We start from the raw sequence: 22331 nt of genomic DNA on the forward strand, positions 1-22331 counted from the left end.
CCCTTGTCACCTTTCTTTTAATTTTGGCTCTAAGGACTGTTCTAGAGATAAGCTCAAGTGCCCCAGAGGCTCAGAAAGGGAGGAGAGTTTAAAAAAAAATACTACCTGTAATATTTAAGCCAATCCACATGACCATGCACATGAGAAGCAGGGGGATCTGTTTCCACCCTGCAGATGCACAGAGAGCCTTGTGCAGATGACATGGTCAAGACTGGGACATAAGTCTGTATGATTGCAAAGGCTAGGCTCCTTTTATTTCTTTGGGCTTCTTCCCTGAGGGTGGACTTTTGAGGTGAAGAGTTGTCCTTTTAAAAAATATTAGCCTATTAATACAGGAACTCAGTGTCACTTAATTGTTAAGAAAATTCAATAAATAAAGCATTACCATCAGTAAATATAAGTAACCAAGACAATTTCAAAGGAAAGAAAAAGTGCTATGCAGAAATACTGTTTTAATCTCTTAACTAATATAGTAATTAGATCTCTGTTTACTTTATAGATTCAATACCCAAATTCAGCATTTTTAAATTGGATAGCCTGTCAACTTCCTCAAATAGAACTTGAGGAGGTCAGCAGAACATTTCCAAATGTATTGACTCCTCTGTAAATGTCAGGAAGTAAAATACTTGAATAGGAAATTCTTTTATGGAGCAGGAATAAAGATTCTCAGGCTTAGCGCCTTATTATTATTATTATTATTATTATTATTACATATATTCCTGTGCTTTGAGAAGATTCCTTTCCACCTCATTTCATCTTACCTCTCCCACTTTACTAGGGATCTCCCATGCAAATCCACCACCGCTTAGGACCACAATCAAAGAAACCTGACCTTCCCTTTTAGTCTGGAGTCTCTGGGTCTCTTGGGAAGACACCGAGAGTCAATTTTGCAAACACGTTCTCTTGAGCATTCCCTGTCCCTCCAAACTGGTGAAACTTTCTACAGTTCTTAGAGCCTCTAGTCATGGGTTTGATAACAGAGGTCAGAAGTAAGGGTATCACAGCCTGCAGTTATTTTAATAAACAAGTAGGTAAAGTCAGATCTTCCCAGTGTAGAATGTCTTCATTTGTTTTTTTGCTTCTTGTTTGCTACTCCCTATAGATTTGCCAAGGCAGACGGCTTCTCCTGAAATGAGCCTGTCTTTATTGCAGTCTCTGGATGCTTTTTTTCTTTTCTGTGGAGGTCGCTGCTGACCCTTGGATAGTAATAGTGCCAATCACAAAGTCTTAACTACCTTTTTGTTTGTTTTATATTGGAATTTTTTATTCATTACTAAGGTAGAGATTTTGATGGTAGCTGTTGGGGTAACAAATTTGGGCCATCCGTTTTGCTTTTTCTTTCTTTCTTGGTAGTTGAGTTTTTCATAAGAACTTGAGCCAGGTTTGTAGATTCAGGTTGTTTTACATGTAAACAAGCTTAGCAGTATTTGCATAGAGACTTGTTCCCATCAGTCCAAAGGACCCAAGAATCCTCACCCTCCTCCCTTGCCCCCTTTTCATGAAGGTCATCCAAGTGTCTTCAACTCACTTTCAGCACTCTGTGCCCTTAACTGACCCTGGTTTTGTGGTCATCAAGGAAAGCTTTGTTTAGCATTTGCCAACCATAGGCAGGCAACCTGTTAATTTTAAGGCTGTCATTGAGCACATACTTACCTTTGGGTGTGTCCCATGCCAGGAATTGTGGGGAAGACAGAGTACCCCTGATACCACCATGTGAGCTCTGTGAGTGCAGGGATAGTCTTGGTTTTGTTCACCGTAAATCTGTTACCTAACGCAGTGCCTGGCAAGCAGTAGGTACTCAGTAAATACTTGTTGGATCAATAAATAGAACATGCACTCAGATAATAAACAGTCCTTTTGTGGACCAAGCCTAATAGCTATTTGGAAATTAGCAACCACCGCCACACCGCACAATACTAGTTAAGCATTTGTCTGATCACAACTGAAGCCACAATAGAAGTTTATTACGCAGAGAGAGGAGGACAGCTTTTTTTTTTAATGTCATTTTCTTTTCTTTTAGAAGACTTTATTTATTTATTCATGAGAGACACACAGAGAGAGGCAGAGACACAGGCAGAGGGAGAAGCAGGCTCCATGCAGGGAGTCTGACGTGGGACTCGATCCCAGTCTCCAGGATCACGCCCTGGGCCGAAGGCAGGCACTAAACTGCTGAGCCACCCAGGGATCCCAGAGGAGGACAGCTTTAGTCAGAGAAGGGTTCACAGAAGAAGTGGCACTTGACTATGTCTCGAAGAGTATTTAGGGTAAACAGGGAAATGACAGGGCAGGCATTCTAGGTGAGAAAAACATTATAAATGAAGACTTGGGAGATTAACAATGACTTTTTCCTTCATGGTGCCAGTTTTTTAAATTACATGCTAAACTTAAATATTTTAAAAAAATAGACTCAGCATCTGTGCGACATGAAACTCATTATAAAATATAGTAATTGCTGAATAGAAGACCTCTAGAAGGTGACCTCAATTCCCCTTTCACAGAAATAACCCATGAAAGTATTCAAAAACTGTATTTTGGTGATAGCTGCCTGATGCCAGAAACCAGACTCAAAATCATCCAATATTCATTGTGAATTTACTCCCTTCCTGACTGTCTTTTAAAAGAAGTTCCGTTAGAATGCAACACAGGCAGGGGTGGGAAAGCCAGAAAAACAGGACACTAGTGCCGTTCAGGTGCAGTGCAGGCATGATTCAGGTGTAGGGTAGACACCACGGGAAAATCGGGAACTGGCTAGTGTGTTGCCATGATTCACTATGTGTACTGGTGGTGCCCATTCTCTCCATATCGGGAAATAATAAGGCGCATGCCATGTAATAATGGTCTGCTCCCTCTTGTTCTCTCTTCCTGCCTCCCACTACCAGTGCCTACTTATCCATTGACTAGACTGGGAAACAAATATAAAAATAACCCAAATCTGCACATCCCATTTCTTACTGTCTTGTAGTTTATCTCTCATGGCTGAAGGCATCCTGCTCTGGAGAATGAAAAGTTGATTAGGTAAATCAAAGCCCTTTCTGGACCTTAGATTCTGGGGTTGTGGGTTTTGTGTTAAGGACAAGCAAGAGTGATAGATTAATGGTAAGAGAGAGAGAGATTTTTTTTTCTTAAAGATTTATGTACTTATGAGAGACACACAGAGAGAGGCGGACACAGGCAGAGGGAGAAGCAGGCTCCCTGCGGGGAGCCCAATGTGGGACTTGATCCCAGGACGCCGGGATCATGCTCTGGGCCAAAGGCAGATGCTCAACCGCTGAGCCACCCAGGCGTCCCTAGGGGAGAGAGTTTTATGGTAGAAGTATGTGAAGTGGACAGACAGCTACAGCCCCTTCTCTACCTCTCACGCACCCTACCGCTGTGTCGAGTGACTAAGTTCTAGGAGTGCCACCTACCTGATGCCCTGGTTAGACGATGCTTACAGTGAGTCAGGGAACTCTTCTGGAAAAAGAGGTATCTCAATGGTTAGATCCGGTCCTGTAGGAGAAAATGAGTAGCTAGATCCAAAGCTGTCATTTCCACAGATGGTATCTTATGTAATCCCTGCAACAGAACAGTCGTATCAATTATAGAAAAAGAAAGAAGTACAAAGTGGTTAAATAACTGAATCAATCACACATTTTTAAATGATGAAGTTGGAATGTGTTTCCTTTTTGTCTAATTTCAGCATGGAACTGCTCAAAGTCTCAAGGGTAAATACAGTCAGAAACCTAAGAACACTTACAAAGGCAACAAACTGATAAACTGCAAAACATATTTGTTCAGGGAAATACTTAAGTTCAGTAACCTAACGGGAGAGCTCAGATTCAAGATGTAAACCGATGAGCTGTGTCAGCAACCCAAGACCCTCCCTATAGATTGTGCTTCGGAAACAGCGCGGTCCACTCTTTCTCCTTTCTGGAGAGATGAATGAATAATCTGTCCCTAACGCGGCGGTTCAGGTTCATTTCTCAGTACCTGCTGTTTTCTATACCGAGTGACAAGTGCCACCTGCTGGCCAAACGGTGAAACATTTTCATTTTCATCCTGTTGCTCTTGACTGCTCAGCTACTAAGTGGCCTATTATCTGGATAATTGTTATTCTGTTTTGTTTTTTTTTCAATAAACCTAAACAGTACTTTTAAAACCATAGAGTAGAGATAAAAAATCAATTTCTCTGAATTTGAGGAGCTTTCCAGTCCTCAAATTTGCCCTACCTTTTATTATATGACAAGGACGACTGCATCACAATCATGCACAGGGGATATAGTTTTAGGTGCATCTCCTTCAGGGGGTTTTGGTACCACTTTCAATCCACTTAATGCCTTTAGTCATTATAAAACATCATAACTTGATTCCCTGAATAAAACCTGCTCTTACTCACTTATACATAGTAATGTTAATGGGCATATATTTGGATAATCCCTGCTTGTGCAATGTGTGCTGTATCACTTATGTATCCTATAGGGCTTTCTGGGTTCATCTTTTCTGAATAATAACTTCTTATCCTACAGCCTGCAGTCTAGGCTCTCTTTAATCTGACACTATTTGCCTTTCTGGTGATACCATTGACCTTTGAACAACATGGGTTTGAACTGCATGGGTCCATTTGTGCAGATTTTTTTTCCCGAGAAATAGAATACGGTATTGTAAATGTATTTTCTCTTATTTATGATTTGATTAATGACATTTTCTTTTCTCCAGCTTACTTTATTGTAAAAATGCTGTATATAATACATCTAATATACAAAGTACGTGTTAATTTGACTTCAGACTCAGTAAGGCTTCCAATCAATAACAGGCTATTAGTGGTTCAGTTTTGGGGGGAGTCAAAAACTCTATACAGATTTTCAGTTCTGCAGGTGTTGGTGTCCCAACCCCCCTGTGTTGTTCCAAGGTCATCTGTAGTTTCCTCCCCTCTATGGGATCTCCCCTAGCCATGCCCTAGTCCTTAGCTATGCTCTCCATTTCCATTCCTTCCATATTGTCTGGAGTGGCCACTGTTTCTTTTTCTCTTTCTTAAGATCTAAAAATAATGCCATTCTTGCATGAGTTTTTTTCTCATTTCCTCCCTGTAAAAATCTCTTCTTTCCAGTTCTCTTTGTCCTTAATGGGTCTTCCTTAGAACATGTTTTATTTTCTACCTGGTGTAATAATTACTCATGTGTCTCTTCTGTCTCCTCTTAGGCTGTAAACTTTTATTTTTAAAAACTTTAAAAAAGCTTTTATTTATTTGAGAGAAAGAGCGCACAAGCAAGGGGTGGGGCAGAGGGAGAGGAAGAAGCAGACTCCCCACTGAGCAGGGAGCCTGATGCGGAGCTTGATCCCAGGACCTGGGATCATGACTTGAGCCGAAGGCAGACACTTAACTGACTGAGCCACCCAGGTGCCTTAAACCATAAACTTTTAGAAACAACGGACCATTTTTATTCATCTCTCCGTCCTCCAAAACCTATGCCTGGACCTTTCATGTACTAAGTACTTACCAAACGATGAATGAAGGATTGAAGGAATAATTTGATTTATGCAGAACTCTTCACAAATAGGTCCAAGGCCAAGTATTTTTCATTTGACCAAATTGATTGACTCTGCAAAGGTTAGACTTAACTCTTTCTGCATATATTATTGGAGACCAAAGTGTTCTTACACTTGGTCAAAATAAGGTGTGCTATTTGGATGGGGGTTATAGAGACTGTATTTGGATTTCGTTTGCCACGGTCATGGTCTTGGCATCAAGCGCAGAGCCTGTGTAAAATGTGCTTGTTGAAAAGGAATTCCAGCAATAGCATTCTGTTCTTTTGCAGTGCTTCCGTGGACACAAAAAAATGAAATAGTGTAATCTGACAATTCCCACACTGGTTGTTTTAGCATTAAATGTAGAGCAAAGAAGGCTTCCTGAACTTTTAGCTATGTTTTTCAAATTGAAATGGCATATCTGAATACAACTTTGTAATGAAGAGTATGAATGCATTTTCCCATTTAGAATTTAATCTTTTAAATGTGTCACTATTGCGTAGGATGCTGAGATTTCAAATCTGTATAACCACAGAGACAGATGCCTTAGAAAATATATTTATTCATCAAGAGTACTTTTCAGCCTTCTTACATAAACTGCCATGGTTTAAAATTTATGATACCCAAAGACCCTTGTCTAACGAGAAGCTATTATAGTCACTGCAGTTGAGATATTTTACTTTATTACTCTTGGTACAAAGATCTCATTTCTCTGTGGTGCTGCATTGTTTTTCCAAAAGGAATAATGCATAATACACTCACACTTGCGGGCCCTGTGCTCACAGCATAGCAAATGAGATATTAAGTGAGTTGCTTCTGTCAGAGTAGTTTAGCAGTTCGTTGAGAATGGATATCATGTGTTCTTTTTCTCGTGTACCTCCCATCACCACACCTGGCTCAGCGTTGGGCACAGTAGATGGCTACCAGAAGATACTCACTTTCTTAACTGGAGTTGCTTGTCCAGATTATTTTCTAACTCATCCTTTTCCTGATGTCACGCTTCCTGACAGGACAGCACTGTGGCTTACTGAACAAACTGGGGCAGTGCCAGTAGTCAGAGGCACATCAAAACAGCCAGAACAGGACACTGCAGGGAGCAGTGTGGTGTGAGGAGCCCAGGACACCCCCTGTTCCTGGCTTCACAGATTACTCCATTCTGCCCTGGAGTTTGGGATCAAGAAATTTCATCCATTGTTGTCTGCTCCTGGGTCTCCCAAACAGGACCCAAATGCGGCTGCTGGGGGCCCATAGGAATGTGATTCCAAAGGGGACTCCTCCTTCCTCCAAGAAGAGAAGTAGCTTCTCCAGGGGCAGGCGGTCTTGCCACATTACCTCCCTCGCTCTGCATGTCCGTCAGCCATTCCTGCCCACATCCACAGGGACGGAGAGCATAGAAGTTCAGGTGTTTTCTGAAATGATTTTCACTGGAGGGAATACTAATTTGGGTTTCGAAGCAAGTACACCTATTGGATCTCTGCCCTATAAAAATTCTGTGGGTGCCTGAACCTCATGTACAACCAGTTTTCATTAGTGTGCATGCTCTTGGGGGACAATCAGAGGCTGCCTGGTGCCCCAGAAGCACTGCGGGGCCTGTTTCCTGACGGCTGAGAGTAAGGTGCAGACATCTGGCTTCCTTCCAAAGCAGGCTACTCACCAGTCCCTTCTAAAGGAACCCTGTGCACCTGAGCTTGTGCCCCTTAGCACCAGCACCCCTGTGTCTCCCCCTTCTAAGCTTGGATCCCATTTCTCATCGTGTTAGACCTCATCTCCCCTCTTACTCAGGACCCAGCCTCACATTTTCAGTTCAGGTTAAGGAACTGTACTTCACGATTGTTCTGATTTTGAGGTCAAACCTCGTATCTTGTGCCTCCTGATTTAACAGTTAACCCTTTGCCACCTGATCATATTCTTACTTTGAATTTGGTCCCTTCCTCTATCCTGACTCCTGTAGGCTTGAGTGAAGTTCAAGCGTAACCTCTATTTTCCACCTTGTCCTCCATCAGGGAGTGCTGATTCCCCCACCCCCTAACTCAGGCTTGCTCTCCCAGACCCAGCCTTGGAATGAAACAGGGTGGTCTCTTGACACACTTGGGGGCTCTAATGCAGACACAGAGGATTAACTGTTATTTGACCATGACCTTTTCCTTCTAATGATCTAGAATCATCCTTCCTCTATTCAGAGAATCCTCAAGGAGGTCTTCTAGTCAAGACCATTAGTAAATAATTCCTGGCATTTGAAAGTAGCAAAGTATTATTTAAAATGTTTCTGAACAAGGGAAGATCTAGTTTTTTGGACCTTGAAGCTTGTACAGTTTTGCAGCACCCCCCTCCCAAGAAAAAAAGAAACTATAAAATATATAAATATGAACTTGGGGAACAGAGCCTTGGAAGGGGCCTATGTTGGGGGGGGGTCTTGAAGCCAAAGCTTCATTTGCTCTTTGGTTTATCTGCCACTTTTTTCTGCATATATTGTGCCATTTGATCTCCACAGGAATTATTTTAGTAAAAGATAACTGCATTTTTTTTAAATTTCCAATTCACTTCTCTTCTCCAATTTCTTCCCCAAGATTTCCATAATCATGGATATTTTGGTGAATTAAAAAACTACCCTGAATGATTAACTGTACATATTACATAGATGAGGAATTTATTTTTTTTTCTTTTTCAAATTTTCATTTAAATTCTAGTTAGTTAACATACAATGCAATATTGGTTTCTGGAGTAGAATTCAGTGATTCATCAGTTCTTTTTTTTTTAAGATTTTATTTATTCATGAGACACACACAGAGAGAGAGAGAGAGAGAGAGAGAGGCAGAGACACAGGCAGAGGGAGATGTGGGCTCCACGCAGGGAGCGCGACGTGGGACTCGATCCCAGCTCTCCAGGATCACACCCTGGGCTGAAGGCGGCGCTAAGCCACTGAGCCACTGGGGGCTGCCCTGATTCATCATTTCTATACAACACCCAGTACTCATCCAAGCAGGTGCCCTCCTTAATACCCGTCATACATCTGGTCCATCCCCCCATCCGCCCTCCCCTCCATCAACTGTCAATTTGTTCTTTATAGTTAAGAGTCTCCTCTCATAGATGAGGAGTCTAAAGGAGAAGGATGAATGAAAGGATTAAATGACAGTAGTGCTTAGAATGTGTCCCTGTTAGAGGTGCTATAAGCATACTGACTCACTTAAAACCTATGACAGTCCTATGATTTTTATAATTTCTCATTCATAGAAGAGGAAATTGAGGCACAGAGAAATAGCTGCCAAGAATGGAGTTAAGAAACTGGATAACTGTGATTTCTTCTGACACAGTCAGGCTCCAGGCTCCTCAGTCTGTTATTAAGCCATGCGCCTCTCTTTACTTAAGTCACATAAGCAAGAGAGGAATACAGATAAACTTAAAATATGAGATTGATTATTTCACAGCTATTTGAACTACTCTGATATCTTTCCATTTAGATTGATAGGTCTTTAGTGTGGGAGAAATTGAGAAATTAATAGCTAACAGCAATCATAATTTTTCTTTTTGAGGAGCTCTGTCTCTATTAGGCAGATATTGGAGGACAGTGATCTCTTTGGAAGGCGGTACAGAGGGAGGATGCTTAGGGGTTCTTTAAAGATGGTGGAGGGAGCTGAATGGTGGGCAGCACTGGCCTGGTGTCAGGCCCTTACCTGCAGGTCCCAGCTCTTGTTCCTAAGCAGCAGACCTCACGCCTGTCTCAGGTCTCTAGGTCTAGTTCTTAGTATCTCCTACCCCAATAAAAAGAAAGGGGTTAAAGGTGCATGGGTGGCTCAGTTGGTTGAGTGTCCAACTCTTGATTTCTGCTCTAGTCGTGATCTCAGGATTACAAGATCGAGCCCCATGTCAGGCTCTGTGCTGAGCGTGGAGCCTGCTTGGGATGCTCTCCCACTCTCTGTCTCTCTCATAAATAAGTAAATAAATAAATAGAGATTAAACTAGATGTTTTTAAAGACTCATTGAAATTTTAGAGCCTGTGAATATTGCCCATCTTCGTTATAAGCTGTTAAGTTTTAAATATCTATATTTGTTTATTTTATTCTGAATATAAACATGAAGTTTCTGGAGCAAAGAAAATTATTATTTAATTATAGCAAATAATTGTGCTGACTTGCATTTGCTCTAATTTGTATCTTGGAGGCAATGGATGAGATGAGTCAGATCTGATGTTCTACATATACCAGAGTTTGTACTACTGGTAAAGAACTCCAAGAAAAGAAAAAAAAAGGAATCTGGATGTTTATATAGGAGGGGACACCCACCTTCTGTTCCCCTCCATACACTCGTATCTCTTTGCTATTTGGGAGGGGTCCTGGAATCTTACTTTTACCCTTTGGAATAAGGAAAACTTTTGGAGGAACTGGTAACGTTTTTCGTTAAGGTCAACTTCATTAGTACATTTACGTGTGCCGATTTATTTTAGTTCACTAATTATATGTTATCCCTGTTTCCACAGAAGGTATTTCAATAGATGAAACTAAAATACCCTACTTTTTGTCTTAATGGTTTAGAAAACCTTTTTTGCAAACCTTACTTTTATAGTGTTTTGTTTTAGTCTTTTCCCTTTAATTCTGCTGGGTTATTAAATTAAGTGTGCAAGTATTTTTGTATCTATTATGATGTGGTTATTGCACTAAGTCCACTTTTTAAAATACTTTTATTATTATTATTGTTTAAGATTTTATTTATTCATGACAGACACAAAGAGAGGGGCAGAGACATGGGCAGACACCACAGGCAGAGGAGAAGCAGGCTCCCCTTGGGGAGCCTGATGTGAGACTCAATCCCACGGCCCTGGGATCACAACCTGAGACAAAGGCAGATGCTCAACCACTGAGCCACCCAGATGTCTCAAAGGATATGATTCTTAACAAAGATAATCTAGTTTTGCTTTTTCTAAAGAAGAATAGGACCATCAGCTGAGGTGAGAGGCAAGCTTTATGTTCAGGGCATAACGGAGCTTTGGAACAATCTTTGTCAGGAGGGACAGAGCTAAGGATAGTAAAAGAATAAGTCCAGAGAAGATGAGAACTGTGCCTTTTTTGTGGTGTGGGTTCAAAAGTTATGCAAATTTTAGCAGCCTGAAATTTCCGAGCAGACAGGGAAAGTGATTAGTGATCTGACTGATTTAAGGCTGGAGTTTATCTTCCTGGGTGTAGCAGAGCATAGTTGAAATAATGACTTGTTTTTCTCAGGCAGGATGGGGAATGGAAGGAAAACCAAGAGGGGGTGTGATAAATTGAGAAAAAAGAGAAGAACTGAAGGAGAATAAAAGTTTCAGTAGCTATCAAGAGCATTTATAATCCTGAGAGAATTAGAAGAACAATAAATGATAAGGAAGTAAAAGGGTTTCAGAGCTGGAGAATGTTTAAGAGATGGAAAGATTGGTCTAAGTTCACTTGAGCAACTCCTGGAGTTACAAGGTGGAGGAAAGCATGTGATGAAATTAAGGAAAAAGATGAAAAGTACTCAGTTAAAATAATTGGATCCAGTATTATTAAGGATATGCTATACCTTTACTGTAAATATAGTGAAATTATTCATACTGTAGTGAAATTTTCTGGGTATAGAATCATGCAGGGAAAGATACTCAGTGTGGCTGTCATTGAATGCCTCGTCCCCTAATTACTGCTATGTTCTTCTAATTACTAGTGAATTTTGCCTTTATCTGGAGGCATTATTACAGGCATCTGGAAATCATTTCAGTGTCTGGTATTGGCTCCTGTATTGCCTTAAAATGTTTTATTGACCACCACTTTTGATGTTTTTCTGTTCAAAACGTAGCTGAGACATTTTAATTTTTGCTGTATTTTTCCATAATATCTGAAGTTCGTCTGTAGAAACACAACTCTGAAATTAGTTATAGAAGAGGAAAGTTTATGTAATTTATAAAAGTTTTTATTTACCCACAATTCTAATTTAATGATGTGATTAGTATAGATCAAAAGTCATTACAATAAAACTAACAAAAGTCATTATCTTTAAGCCAGTACCAAAAATGAGACAACCCTAATTAGAGAACTGTATCAAATATGGTTCCTGGGCTAGGCTCAATCCATTTTGCTGTATCAGGAACAAAGCTCATCCCAGGGTGATACAAACTTTGGAAGAGAGTATATACTAGCACTTCATATAAAGCATCTCAAAGATGTGATAATGTCCAACATGACTGGAGAAGTAGTCACATTATGCATGCAGAATAGACTTGTGGCAGTGTTTCAACTGTATGGAATAGATGAGCCATAAGCACTGGGAGAATCTATTTATTGTTTCAGTCATCAATTATCAATGTTTTATCGAGCACCTATAAAGTGCTAAACACTGTATTAGGTATTACAGATAAAAATGGGTTTGGAAGTTTACAATTTATTGAGACAGACACACCTGTTACCATGTAGTGTGATACATACAATCATAAAGAGACAAAAAAGTGTTATAAGAAGAGACTTCCGGTATAAATGTGGCTAGACAGACATAGCATTTCCCATTCTTTTTCTGGAAGTCTTCTTTGAGCAACATGGAAAACAGAAAACAAAAATGTGAACTCAAATTTCAGTCGTACTAGGAGATATATACTAAAATATTGCTCAGGGTTGTTGCTCAAAGCTGTCAAGATAATGCAGGAACTCCACAGGAGGTAGGGGAAAGAAATGGAAGAAAGAGCCCAACAATAGCACATCTAAGGAATTAATACAAATACACTTAGTGAAGAAGGGTACTTCTGGGGATGGAAAAGAGATAGCCACTGTCTGCTATATAGCCAGAAGGCAACAGGAGCCCTCCTGGACCTACTCTGGTTCACAGAAGGAGATGTGGACTGCTCATGAAAGTATTCAACAAGTCGTATTTGCCAAGGTGTGTGTGTGTGTGTGTGTGTGTGTGTGTGTGTGTGTGCATGTGTAGAGATGAGAAGAAAATAAGTGACTTGTGGAGTTAAAAAAAATAACTTGTCTAGAATCTTATCTTCTCTTCCTACAGAAAACTCTAGCAAAGAGCTAGTCCTAGAACACCTAACTCATATATGTTTAAGAAATGAACTAGTATAGCAGCAAAAAAAAAAAAAAAAAAAAGATACCATACAAAAAAGAAAAAAAGATTTTGGTAAAATATAAACAAGATATCATTCCATAAGAAAAAAAGGAAAAGAATCCAGTAAGATATAAATGACATGACAAAAATGAAGCAACGGCATCAATTTCTGATAAAAACATCAAATTTGGAGCAGAAGAAAACTGACTTAGTGTGATAAAGGGCAATCTATAAAAAACTTACAGCCAGAACTGTACTTATAGTGAGAGACTAAATTCTCTTAAGATGAATTAAGCAAGAAGGTTTGCTCTTACCACTCCAATTCAGCATTCATTGTACAGGAAGTTCTAGACAGTGCAAGAAAGAAAGAAAAATAAATAAAGGACATTCAGATTGTCAACAGAGGTAAACTTTTTCTTTTTAGTTGTGACGGTCTATGTAGGAAATCAGATGGAATCTATAAAGAAGTTACTAAAACTGGTGAGGTGAGCTTAGCAAGGTTGCAGAGTACAAAATTGGTATATAAAAATCAACTATTTCTACATACTAGCACAAACAATTGAAAGTTAAAATTAAAAAAAATTAATATTTCCGGGCAGCCCAGGTGGCTCAGCAGTTTAGTGCTGCCTTTAGCCCAGGGCCTGATCCTGGAGACCCGGGATCTAGTCCCATGTCAGGCTCCCTGCTTGGAGCCTGCTTCTCCCTCTGCCTGTGTCTCTGCCTCTCTCTCTCTCTTTGTCTCTCATGAATAAATAAATAAAAATTTTTAAAAAAGATATCAAGACCTGTACACTAGAAACTATAAAACATATAAAACATTGCTTAAAAAATTACATGAAACAAATGAGAGATAACCTATGTTCATGGGTTTGCAGATTCAATATTATTAAGATGTCAGTCCTCCCTAACTGGTCTATAGGCTTAACTCAATCTCAATCAAAAGTCAAGCAAGATTTTTTTTTTTTTGGTAGAAATTGCCAACAATCTAAAATTCATGTGGAGTGCCAACAGCAGTCAAAATAACATTGAAATAGAACAGTTGGTGGACTCTCACTACCTAATGTCAAGACTTATTATAAACCTACAGTAATCAAGACAGTGTGGTATTGATGTAAAAAGAGACATAGCAGTGGAATAGAGTCCATAAATAGACTCACACGTATATGTTCAGTTGTTTTTCAGTAAAGGGACCAATACATTTCAATGGGAGAAAGAATAACCTTTCAACAAATGATACCCAAATACTTGGATAGCCATATGTCCCCCAAAATAGTGAACTTTGACTTTTACCTCAGTACTGAAATTATCTTGAAACCTTAAATGTAAAAGCTAAAACTATAAACCTTTTATTTTATTTATTTATTTATTTTTTAAAGATTTATTTATTTATTTATTCATTCATGAGAGAGAGAGAGAGAGAGAGAGGGGCGGAGATACAGGAGGAGGGAGAAGCAGGCTCCATGCCGGGAGCCTGACGTGGGACTCGATCCCAGGTCTCAGGATTGCGCCCTGGGCCAAAGGCAGACGCTAAACCACTGAGCCACCCAGGGATTCCCTATAAACCTTTTAGAATAAAATATAGGAAACCATTTTAGCGACCAAAGGCTTGCAAAGATTTTTAAAATATGATACAAAATCACCAACTCTAAAAAAATGACACATTGGATTTCTTTAAAAAAAAAAACTTTTGCTTCTCAAAAGTACATGATTAAGAACTTGAAAAGACAAGCCAATGACTGGGAGAAAATATTTATAAAACAGTACCTGATACTAGACTTGTACCTAGAACATGTAAAGTACTTTAAAAACTCAGGAAAGAGACAACATAATTTAAAAATAGGCAGATATTTGAAACAGACACTTCACTAAGCAAATACACATACATATAAACATAAGCATATGTCTACATAAAAACTTGTATGCCCATATTAGTTTTGTTTGGAATAGCCAAAACCTGAAAGTCACCCAAATGACCATTAATGAGTGAAAAGACAAATTATGGTCTCTTTAGTGGAATACTACTCATCAACAGAAAGGAATGAACTGTTGATCCACATAGCAACATGGATTAATTTCAAAATAATTCTTCCTACTGAAAGAAACCAGAAAAAAGAAATTCATACTATATGATACCATTTCATCGAAAATTCTAGAAAATGAAGATAATCTATACTAAGAGAAAGATCAGAGGATAGGAAGGGGTGTAGAGAGGGATTGCAAAGGAGCACAAGGAAACTTTGGAGCATGATCAGTATGTTTATTATCTTGATTATTATGATGACTATATACATGTCACATCTTACCAAATTGTACACTTGAGTTGTGCGCAATGAAGTGTATGTCAGTTATGGCTCAATACAGCTGGAAATGTAAAAAAAAGAAAATGTTGCCGCAGTTCAGAAGAAAATTTTACATATACATTTAGAAACAAGTTTTTACTTAGTAAAAAATAATAATAATAATAAGTTGTTGGTGGTGGTGGTGTTTTTTGTTTTTTGTTTTTTTATGAAGGAAGACCTCAGAGAAGAAATATAGGAACTTAGGAAGAGATGTTGAAACAGCAAGAGACAATGGAAATGAAACATGATTTGGTAGAACTCAAAGAAGAAATAGAAAATATAAATAGAAAAAATAAATCATACAGTTGGAAAGAATACAAAGGCAGGGGATAAAAGCAATAGGGATAGAGCAGGGGTCAGCAAGCTATTACCCATTGAGGAGATCTAGTCCACTACCTATTCATGTATGGCCCTTAAGATAAAAATTATTTTTGCATTATTGGATGATTGAAAAAAGAATATGCAACAGAGATTGTATATGGTCTATAAAGTCTAAAATATTTGCTATCTAGCCCTTCACAGAAAAAATCTTCTATCCCCTGCTATGGAGGATAAATGTGAAAAAGCAAATAAAATGAATAGAAATTAGGAAGGACTTCCTTATAATTACAAGGAAAATGACAATAGAAGGAGATTGAGTATTTGCATAACTGGAATACTCTTTAAAGAAAAAGTGAGGGAAGAACACATTTTTGAAAATATAAATCAGGAACACTTTTGATTAAAAACAAACAAAAAACCTTGAAGCTACATATTTGAAAAAGTATGCTGCATAGTAGAGTAAACTATCTAAGACTAGTCAGCAATAAGACATATCCTGGAAAAGTTATTCAGCTGTACAGAAAAAGATAAAATGTTTTGATGAGTAGGCATAAAGATCAAATCACTTAAAGAGACAAATTCAGATTCACTTCAGATTTTCTATGAAAAACTCAGCTCAGGTGACAGTGAAGTAAGAACTCCAAGATTTTCAAGTATAAACCAATAATTTTATATTCACTATACCATCTTTCAAATAAAAGCCTACAAACAAATAGTTTTGAAAAATAGGAAAAAACTCAGGAATCCCTTTTTGAGGAAAACAAGTAAAAAGCAAATTTCAGCCAGGCCTCCCCTGATGTCCTTTATTGCTCCTCCATCTACTTTTTATTTATACCTTTTTAAAAAATATTTTATTAATTTATTCACGAGAGACAGAGAGAGAAGCAGAGACACAGGCAGAGGGAGAAGCAGGCTCCATGCAGAAAGTCCGATGTGGGACTCGATCCCGGATTCCGGGATCAGCACATGAGCCAAAGACAGACGCTCAACCACTGAGCCATCTAGGCATCCCTAAGAATAAGTTTTATAAAATTAACATTGTAATGGTAGCCTGTAGGGGGAAAAATCCCTTCATAATATCAGAAGTACCCACATAAATCAAAAGAAAACAGACTGTATCATTAAAAACTTAAATTATAAAAGCAAAATAAAATAATATGACAACTATACCACCCATATATATGGTATCGTTAAATACAAATGGCCTAAACCTAGCTTGATAAAGGACAAAGAACTTCAGATTGCATCACAAAGCAAAGCTCGATTCTGTGCTATGTGCAAGACACCCATCTAAAATGGCAATGCAGAAAAATTGAAAATGTTATTTCAAATAAATGTACAAAAGCAAAATAGAGGTCCAGCCTACTATTGGTTTGGAATTCAAGGGAAAAAACACATTAAATGTCCAAGGAAGGGCATTAAGTTAAAGTTTTCAATTTTTAATGAAGATATATCAATTACAAATCTCTCATATCAGCTGATATAGTGTTGAGTTTCATAAAGCAAAAACCTACAAATGATGCATGGAGAAAGAGTCAATCATTGCTAGTAATAGGAAACTTTATTGGCCTTCAGCCTAGGAATATCTAAATAATAATATATAATAATGTATATATGATTGATATATACTCTATACTCTCAAAATAGGGAATGTACTTCTTATCAGTGCTCTTGAAATATTCAAAAGGATGACTGTACACTGAGCCACCAAAAAGCCTGGTGGGGACAATGTGTCTATCAAAATTACAAATGCATAAACCTTTTGACCCAGAAATTGCACCTTTAGAAATTGAACATATATACATACTTATACAAATATAAAATTATCTATTTACAAAATTACCTATTTTATATGTCATTACAAAATACTTTGTAGTAAAATATTGAGAAGGCCTAAATGTTTAGCAAAAGGTCTGGTTAAACGAATTTTTGTACAATACATTAGAATATGATGAACCTGTAAAGAGAAGTTTTTTAAGTACTAATAAAGATCTTTAGGATGTATCTTTACTGAAAAAGTAAGATGCAGACTGCATATACAGTATACTACCATTTTTCCCTACCTCAAAAAAAGTGAGGAAAACTCACTTATATATACTTCTGTATGAAGTATAAACAAATCTCTGGAAAGATAAAAATAGTGGATTGTGAACTGGACAAATGAAATGGAGCAGTAAGGAGACTTTAAAAAAATAATACTTTTAAATATGTATGTTTCATGTGAATTTATTATCTGCATAAACATCTAAAAAGAAATAATGCTAATTTGAATGCCTTTTATTTCTTTTTGTTGCCTGATTGCTGAGGCTAGGACTTCTAATTCTATGTTGAATAGCAGTGGTGAGAGTGGACATCCCTGTCTTGTTCCTGATCTTAGGGGAAAGGCTCCCAGTATTTCCTCATTGAGAATGATATTTGCTGTGAGCTTTTTGTAGATGGCTTTTAAGATGCTGAGGAATGTTCCATCTCTACACTCTGAAGAGTTGTGATCAGGAATGGATGCTGTATTTTGTCAAATGCTTTCTCTGCATCTATTGAGAGGATCATATGGTTGTTTTTTCCCTTGTTGGTATGATCTATCACACTGATTGTTTTAATGAGTATTGAACCAGCCTTGCATCCCAGGGATAAATCCCACTTGGTCCTGGTGAATAATCTTCTTAAAGTACTGTTGGATCCTACTGGCTAGTATCTTGTTGAGAATTTTTGCTTCTGTGTTCATCAGGGATATTGGTCTATAATTCTCCTTTTTGGTGGGGTCTTTGTCTGGTTTTGGAATTAAGGTGATGCTGGCCTCATAGAAAGAGTTTGGAAGTACTCCATCTCTTTCTATCTTTCCAAACAGCTTTAGTAGAATAGGTATGATTTCTTCTTTAAACGTTTGATAGAATTCCCCTGGGAAGCCATCTGGCCCTGGACTCTTGTGTCATGGGAGGTTTTTGATGACTGCTTCAATGTCCTCCCTGATTATCAGCCTGTTCAGGTTTTCTATTTCTTCCTATTCCAGTTTGTGGTTTTCCAGAAATGTGTCCATTTCTTCTAGATTGCCTAATTTATTGGCATATAGCTGCTCATAATAAGTTTTTAAAATTCAAATTGGCAAAGAAGAAGTCAAACTCCCCCTCTTTGCAGATGACATGATGCTGCACATAGAAAACCCAAAAGACTCCACCCCAAGATTTCTAGAACTCATACAGCAATTCGGCAGTGTGGCAGATACAAAATCAATGCCCAGAAATGAGTGGCATCTCTATACACTAACAATGAGACTGAAGAAAGAGAAATTAAGGAGTCAATCCCATTTACAACTGCACCCAAAAGCATAAGATACCTAGGAATAAACCTAACCAAAGAGGTAAAGGATCTATACCCTAAAAACTATAGAACACTTCTGAAAGAAATTGAGGAAGACACAAAGAGATGGAAAAATATTCCATGCTCATGGATTAGAAGAATTAATATTGTGAAAATGTCAATGCTATCCAGGGCAATTTACACATTTAATGCAATCCCTATCAAAATACCATGGACTTTCTTCAGAGAGTTGGACAAATCATCTTAAGATTTGTGTGGAATCAGAAAAGACCCCGAATAGTCAGGGGAATATTGAAAAAGAAAACCAGAGCTGGGGGCATCAGAATGCCAGATTTCAGGTTGTACTACAAAGCTGTGGTCATCAAGACAGTGTGGTACTGGCACAAAAACAGACATATAGATCAATGGAACAGAATAGAAAACCCAGAAGTGAACCCTCAACTTTATGGCCAATGAATATTTGACAAAGCAGGAAAGTCTATCCACTGGAAAAAAAGACAGTCTCTTCAATAAATGGTGCTGGGAAAACTGGACATCCACATGCAGAAGAATGAAACTAGACCATTCTCTTACACCAGAAACAAAGATCAAAATGGATGAAAGATCTAAATGTGAGACAAAAATCCATCAAAATCCTAGAGGAGAAGGCAACACCCTTTTTGAACTTGGCCACAGCAATTTCTTGCAAGATACATCCATGAGGGCAAGAGAAACAAAAGAAAAAATGAATTATTGGGACTTCATCAAGATAAGAAGCTTCTGCACAGAAAACGAAACAGTCAACAAAACTAAAAGACCACCTACAGAATGGGAGAAGATATTTGCAAATGACGTATCAGATAAAGGGCTAGTATCCCGATATATAAAGAACTTATTAAAATCAATAGCTAAGAAACAAACAATCCAATCATGAAATGGGCAAAAGACATGAACATAAATCTCACAGAGGAAGACATAGACATGGCCAACAAGCACATGAGAAAATGCTCTGCATCACTGGCCATCAGGGAAATACAAATCAAAACTATGATAAGATCCCACCTCACACCAGTGAGAATGGGGAAAATTAACAAGACAGGAAACAACAAATGTTGGAGAGGATGTGGAGAAAGGGGAACCCTCTTGCACTGTTGGTGGGAATGTGAACTGGTTCAGCCACTCTGGATAACCGTGTGGAGGTTCCTCAAAAAGTTAAAAATAGATCTGCCCTATAACCCAGCAATTGCACTACTGGGGATTTACCCCAAAGATACAGATGCAGTGAAACGCCGGGGTACCTGCACCCTGATGTTTATAGCAGCAATGTCCACAATAGCCAAACTGTGGAAGGAGCCTCGGTGTCCATCAAAAGATGATGAATAAAGAAGATGTGGTCTATGTATACAATGGAATATTCTTTAGCCATCAGAAGCGACAAATACCCACCATTTGCTTCGACATGGCTGGAACTGGAGGGTATTATGCTGAGTGAAATAAGTCAATCAGAAAAGGGCAAACATTATATGGTCTCATTCATTTGGGGAATATAAAAATTAGTGAAGGGGGATAAAGGGGGAAAGGAGAGAAAATGAGTGAAAATATCAGTGAGGGTGACAAAACATGAGAGACACCTAACTCTGGGAAATGACCAAGGGGTAGTGGAAAGGGAGATGGGTGGAGGGTTAGGGTGACTGGGTGATGGGCACTGAGGGGGGCACTTGGCGGGATGAGCACTGGGTGTTATGCTAAATGTTGGCAAATTGAACTCCAATAAAAAAACAAAACAAAAAGAAATAATGCTATGAGTTTATAGAAGATAAAGCAATGAATTCTTTGGAGGATCAGGGGAAGTGAACTAGAAGCAAGAAAAACAAGATGATAGAAAATAGTTCAATCAAGAGATGATAAAAAGCTTTAAACAATTTGATGACTTGAGGCTAGTATAAAATTTTGGTTTTCAAAGATTGAAGTGGAGAAATCTGTAAAGTTCCTCAGTGATTAGGTGGAGAGGATTGAGAGTGACGATGGCCCAAAGATAACCTAGCTTAGCCATGGTGTCTGAGTGTTTGGTGATGTCGCTAATCAGGAGAGGAAATGCACCAGGAAGTACCGGTTGAGGGTGATGTGGTATAGAAGTAAAATAATTCCATTTTGGAAGGGTTGTCTTGAAAGATACCTGCAGTTTATGGAATGTTCCAAGAGGCATTTGGGTCTCAGGACAGAGAAAAAGGGACCATTTCAAAATCCGTGCAGGCCATCCACATCAGAGAAGTTTTCAGCAGAGAGCAGAACCAACCTTTAATCAATCTGGACTCCCAGTTTTGAAGGGGAAGGATACTTAGAAGAGGAAAGTAAATGTTAATGTCCTAGAGAATCTGGCCATTGAGCTGGTTACCACACTGGTGTTTGTGGCACAGTAAACGTTAATGGATGTACCACCATAAAGGAGGTCCAAGCAGACCCCTAACTTGGGTCATATCCCAAGGGGAGTGGACCTGAGCCTGGGTGCAGGTCCTGTATTACTCTCCATCTTCTCTCTGTTTCATTAACATCCCATCATTTTAACATGACCATCATCATCGCAAAATACTAGTTTTAAAGGGTTTTTTTTTTTTTTCAGGGAGAGCAAATGCTTCCTCTCACTCTAGATGTGCCTCTAAGTACAAGCAGCATCCAGTTATTAGGGACACAATCAAAGGCAGTCTACCCTCAAAAGTCCCTTGAAGCTCCGGCCGCGAGCTCTGAACTAGACAAAGCTATTGCTGCAGGTCAGGATTCATTCCAGATGCTGGGACCTGCAAGCAGGGAACAAAGGGTCTCCAGAGAAAGGAGACAGGGGCTGTGGAGACATGTTTGATACAGTCATGCCCTGAAATTGCTCATGAGATATCTGGTCTGTGATGCTTTGACAAACCATTGCATTCTCTTAGGTTACCCAGTTGCCACTAATCACAACACTGTTGTAGCTTATCTAAACTAAAAGGGACCCCTTAAATTATCAGGGAGGATGTGCAATCTTGACACTCCTTTAATAAATGAAGATTATTGAATTATTGTAATATTCCAGTTGAAAGGTCTTTTTACTTACATTCGTCTAATGATTTTTTTTCTGTAAAAGCCTCAGTTTGTACCAACAAGTAGGATCACTGAGTTCACTACTACCTGCCAAACTTCAACACCTAAGGTGAATAATTAAAGTAGGATTTAGCCATTTGTGTCATGTTTCCCATATGAAGGGTAAGACTTTATCAAGGGCCAAGTGTCACCATCATTAATGAGGTTCAGAGAGTGAAGCACTAATACATATTTTTAACTATTATTTTTTGGTTTTATTAGAGTGATACATGTTTAATAGGAAAAACTTACAGAATAAAGTAAATAAGAGATACATAAGAGAATTTAAATCTCCCATTATCTTACTGTCTGGAGTTGATGACCATTTTAGATATTTTAATGTATTTTCCATATTTTCTATGGTTTATATATGTGTCTGTGTACGTATGTAATCATATATATAGAGAGAGACATTGACTAATTCAGTCTATGGATATGTATTTGCCTAGAAATATGTTGTCTATGTAATTCCTACATCGTTTTTTTGTGTTTCCCAAATGTCCAATTATCCAATTACATTATAGTCTTCTAATGTCTGTTATCTGAAGTTTACATTTTAGAGAGAATATTTTTTAACCTGTAGGGCTTTTCAGTTATACCAATCACACACAAACGTGTGTGAGGACACCTGGAAAACTCTGCAACTTTATTCATACTTCATAACAGACAGATTAGATAGGATTGATAAATCCCAGCCAACCCTGAGCTAGA

At 38.5% G+C, this 22331-nt stretch overlaps 1 protein-coding gene across 1 annotated transcript in view; it reads left to right on the forward strand.

Annotated features, from left to right (window-relative positions):
- MORC1 (MORC family CW-type zinc finger 1) overlaps positions 1 to 22331 on the forward strand; it is a 163109-nt gene that overhangs the window by 94738 nt on the left and 46040 nt on the right. The window contains exon 18 of the mRNA XM_055316032.1: positions 21625 to 21690. Coding sequence (XP_055172007.1) covers positions 21625 to 21690 — 66 coding nt within the window. The remainder of the gene's footprint in view (positions 1 to 21624; positions 21691 to 22331) is intronic.

Source organism: Nyctereutes procyonoides, unplaced genomic scaffold (assembly GCF_905146905.1).
Source record: "Nyctereutes procyonoides isolate TBG_1078 unplaced genomic scaffold, NYPRO_anot_genome, whole genome shotgun sequence".
In the NCBI taxonomy this organism is placed as follows: Eukaryota; Metazoa; Chordata; class Mammalia; order Carnivora; family Canidae; genus Nyctereutes; species Nyctereutes procyonoides.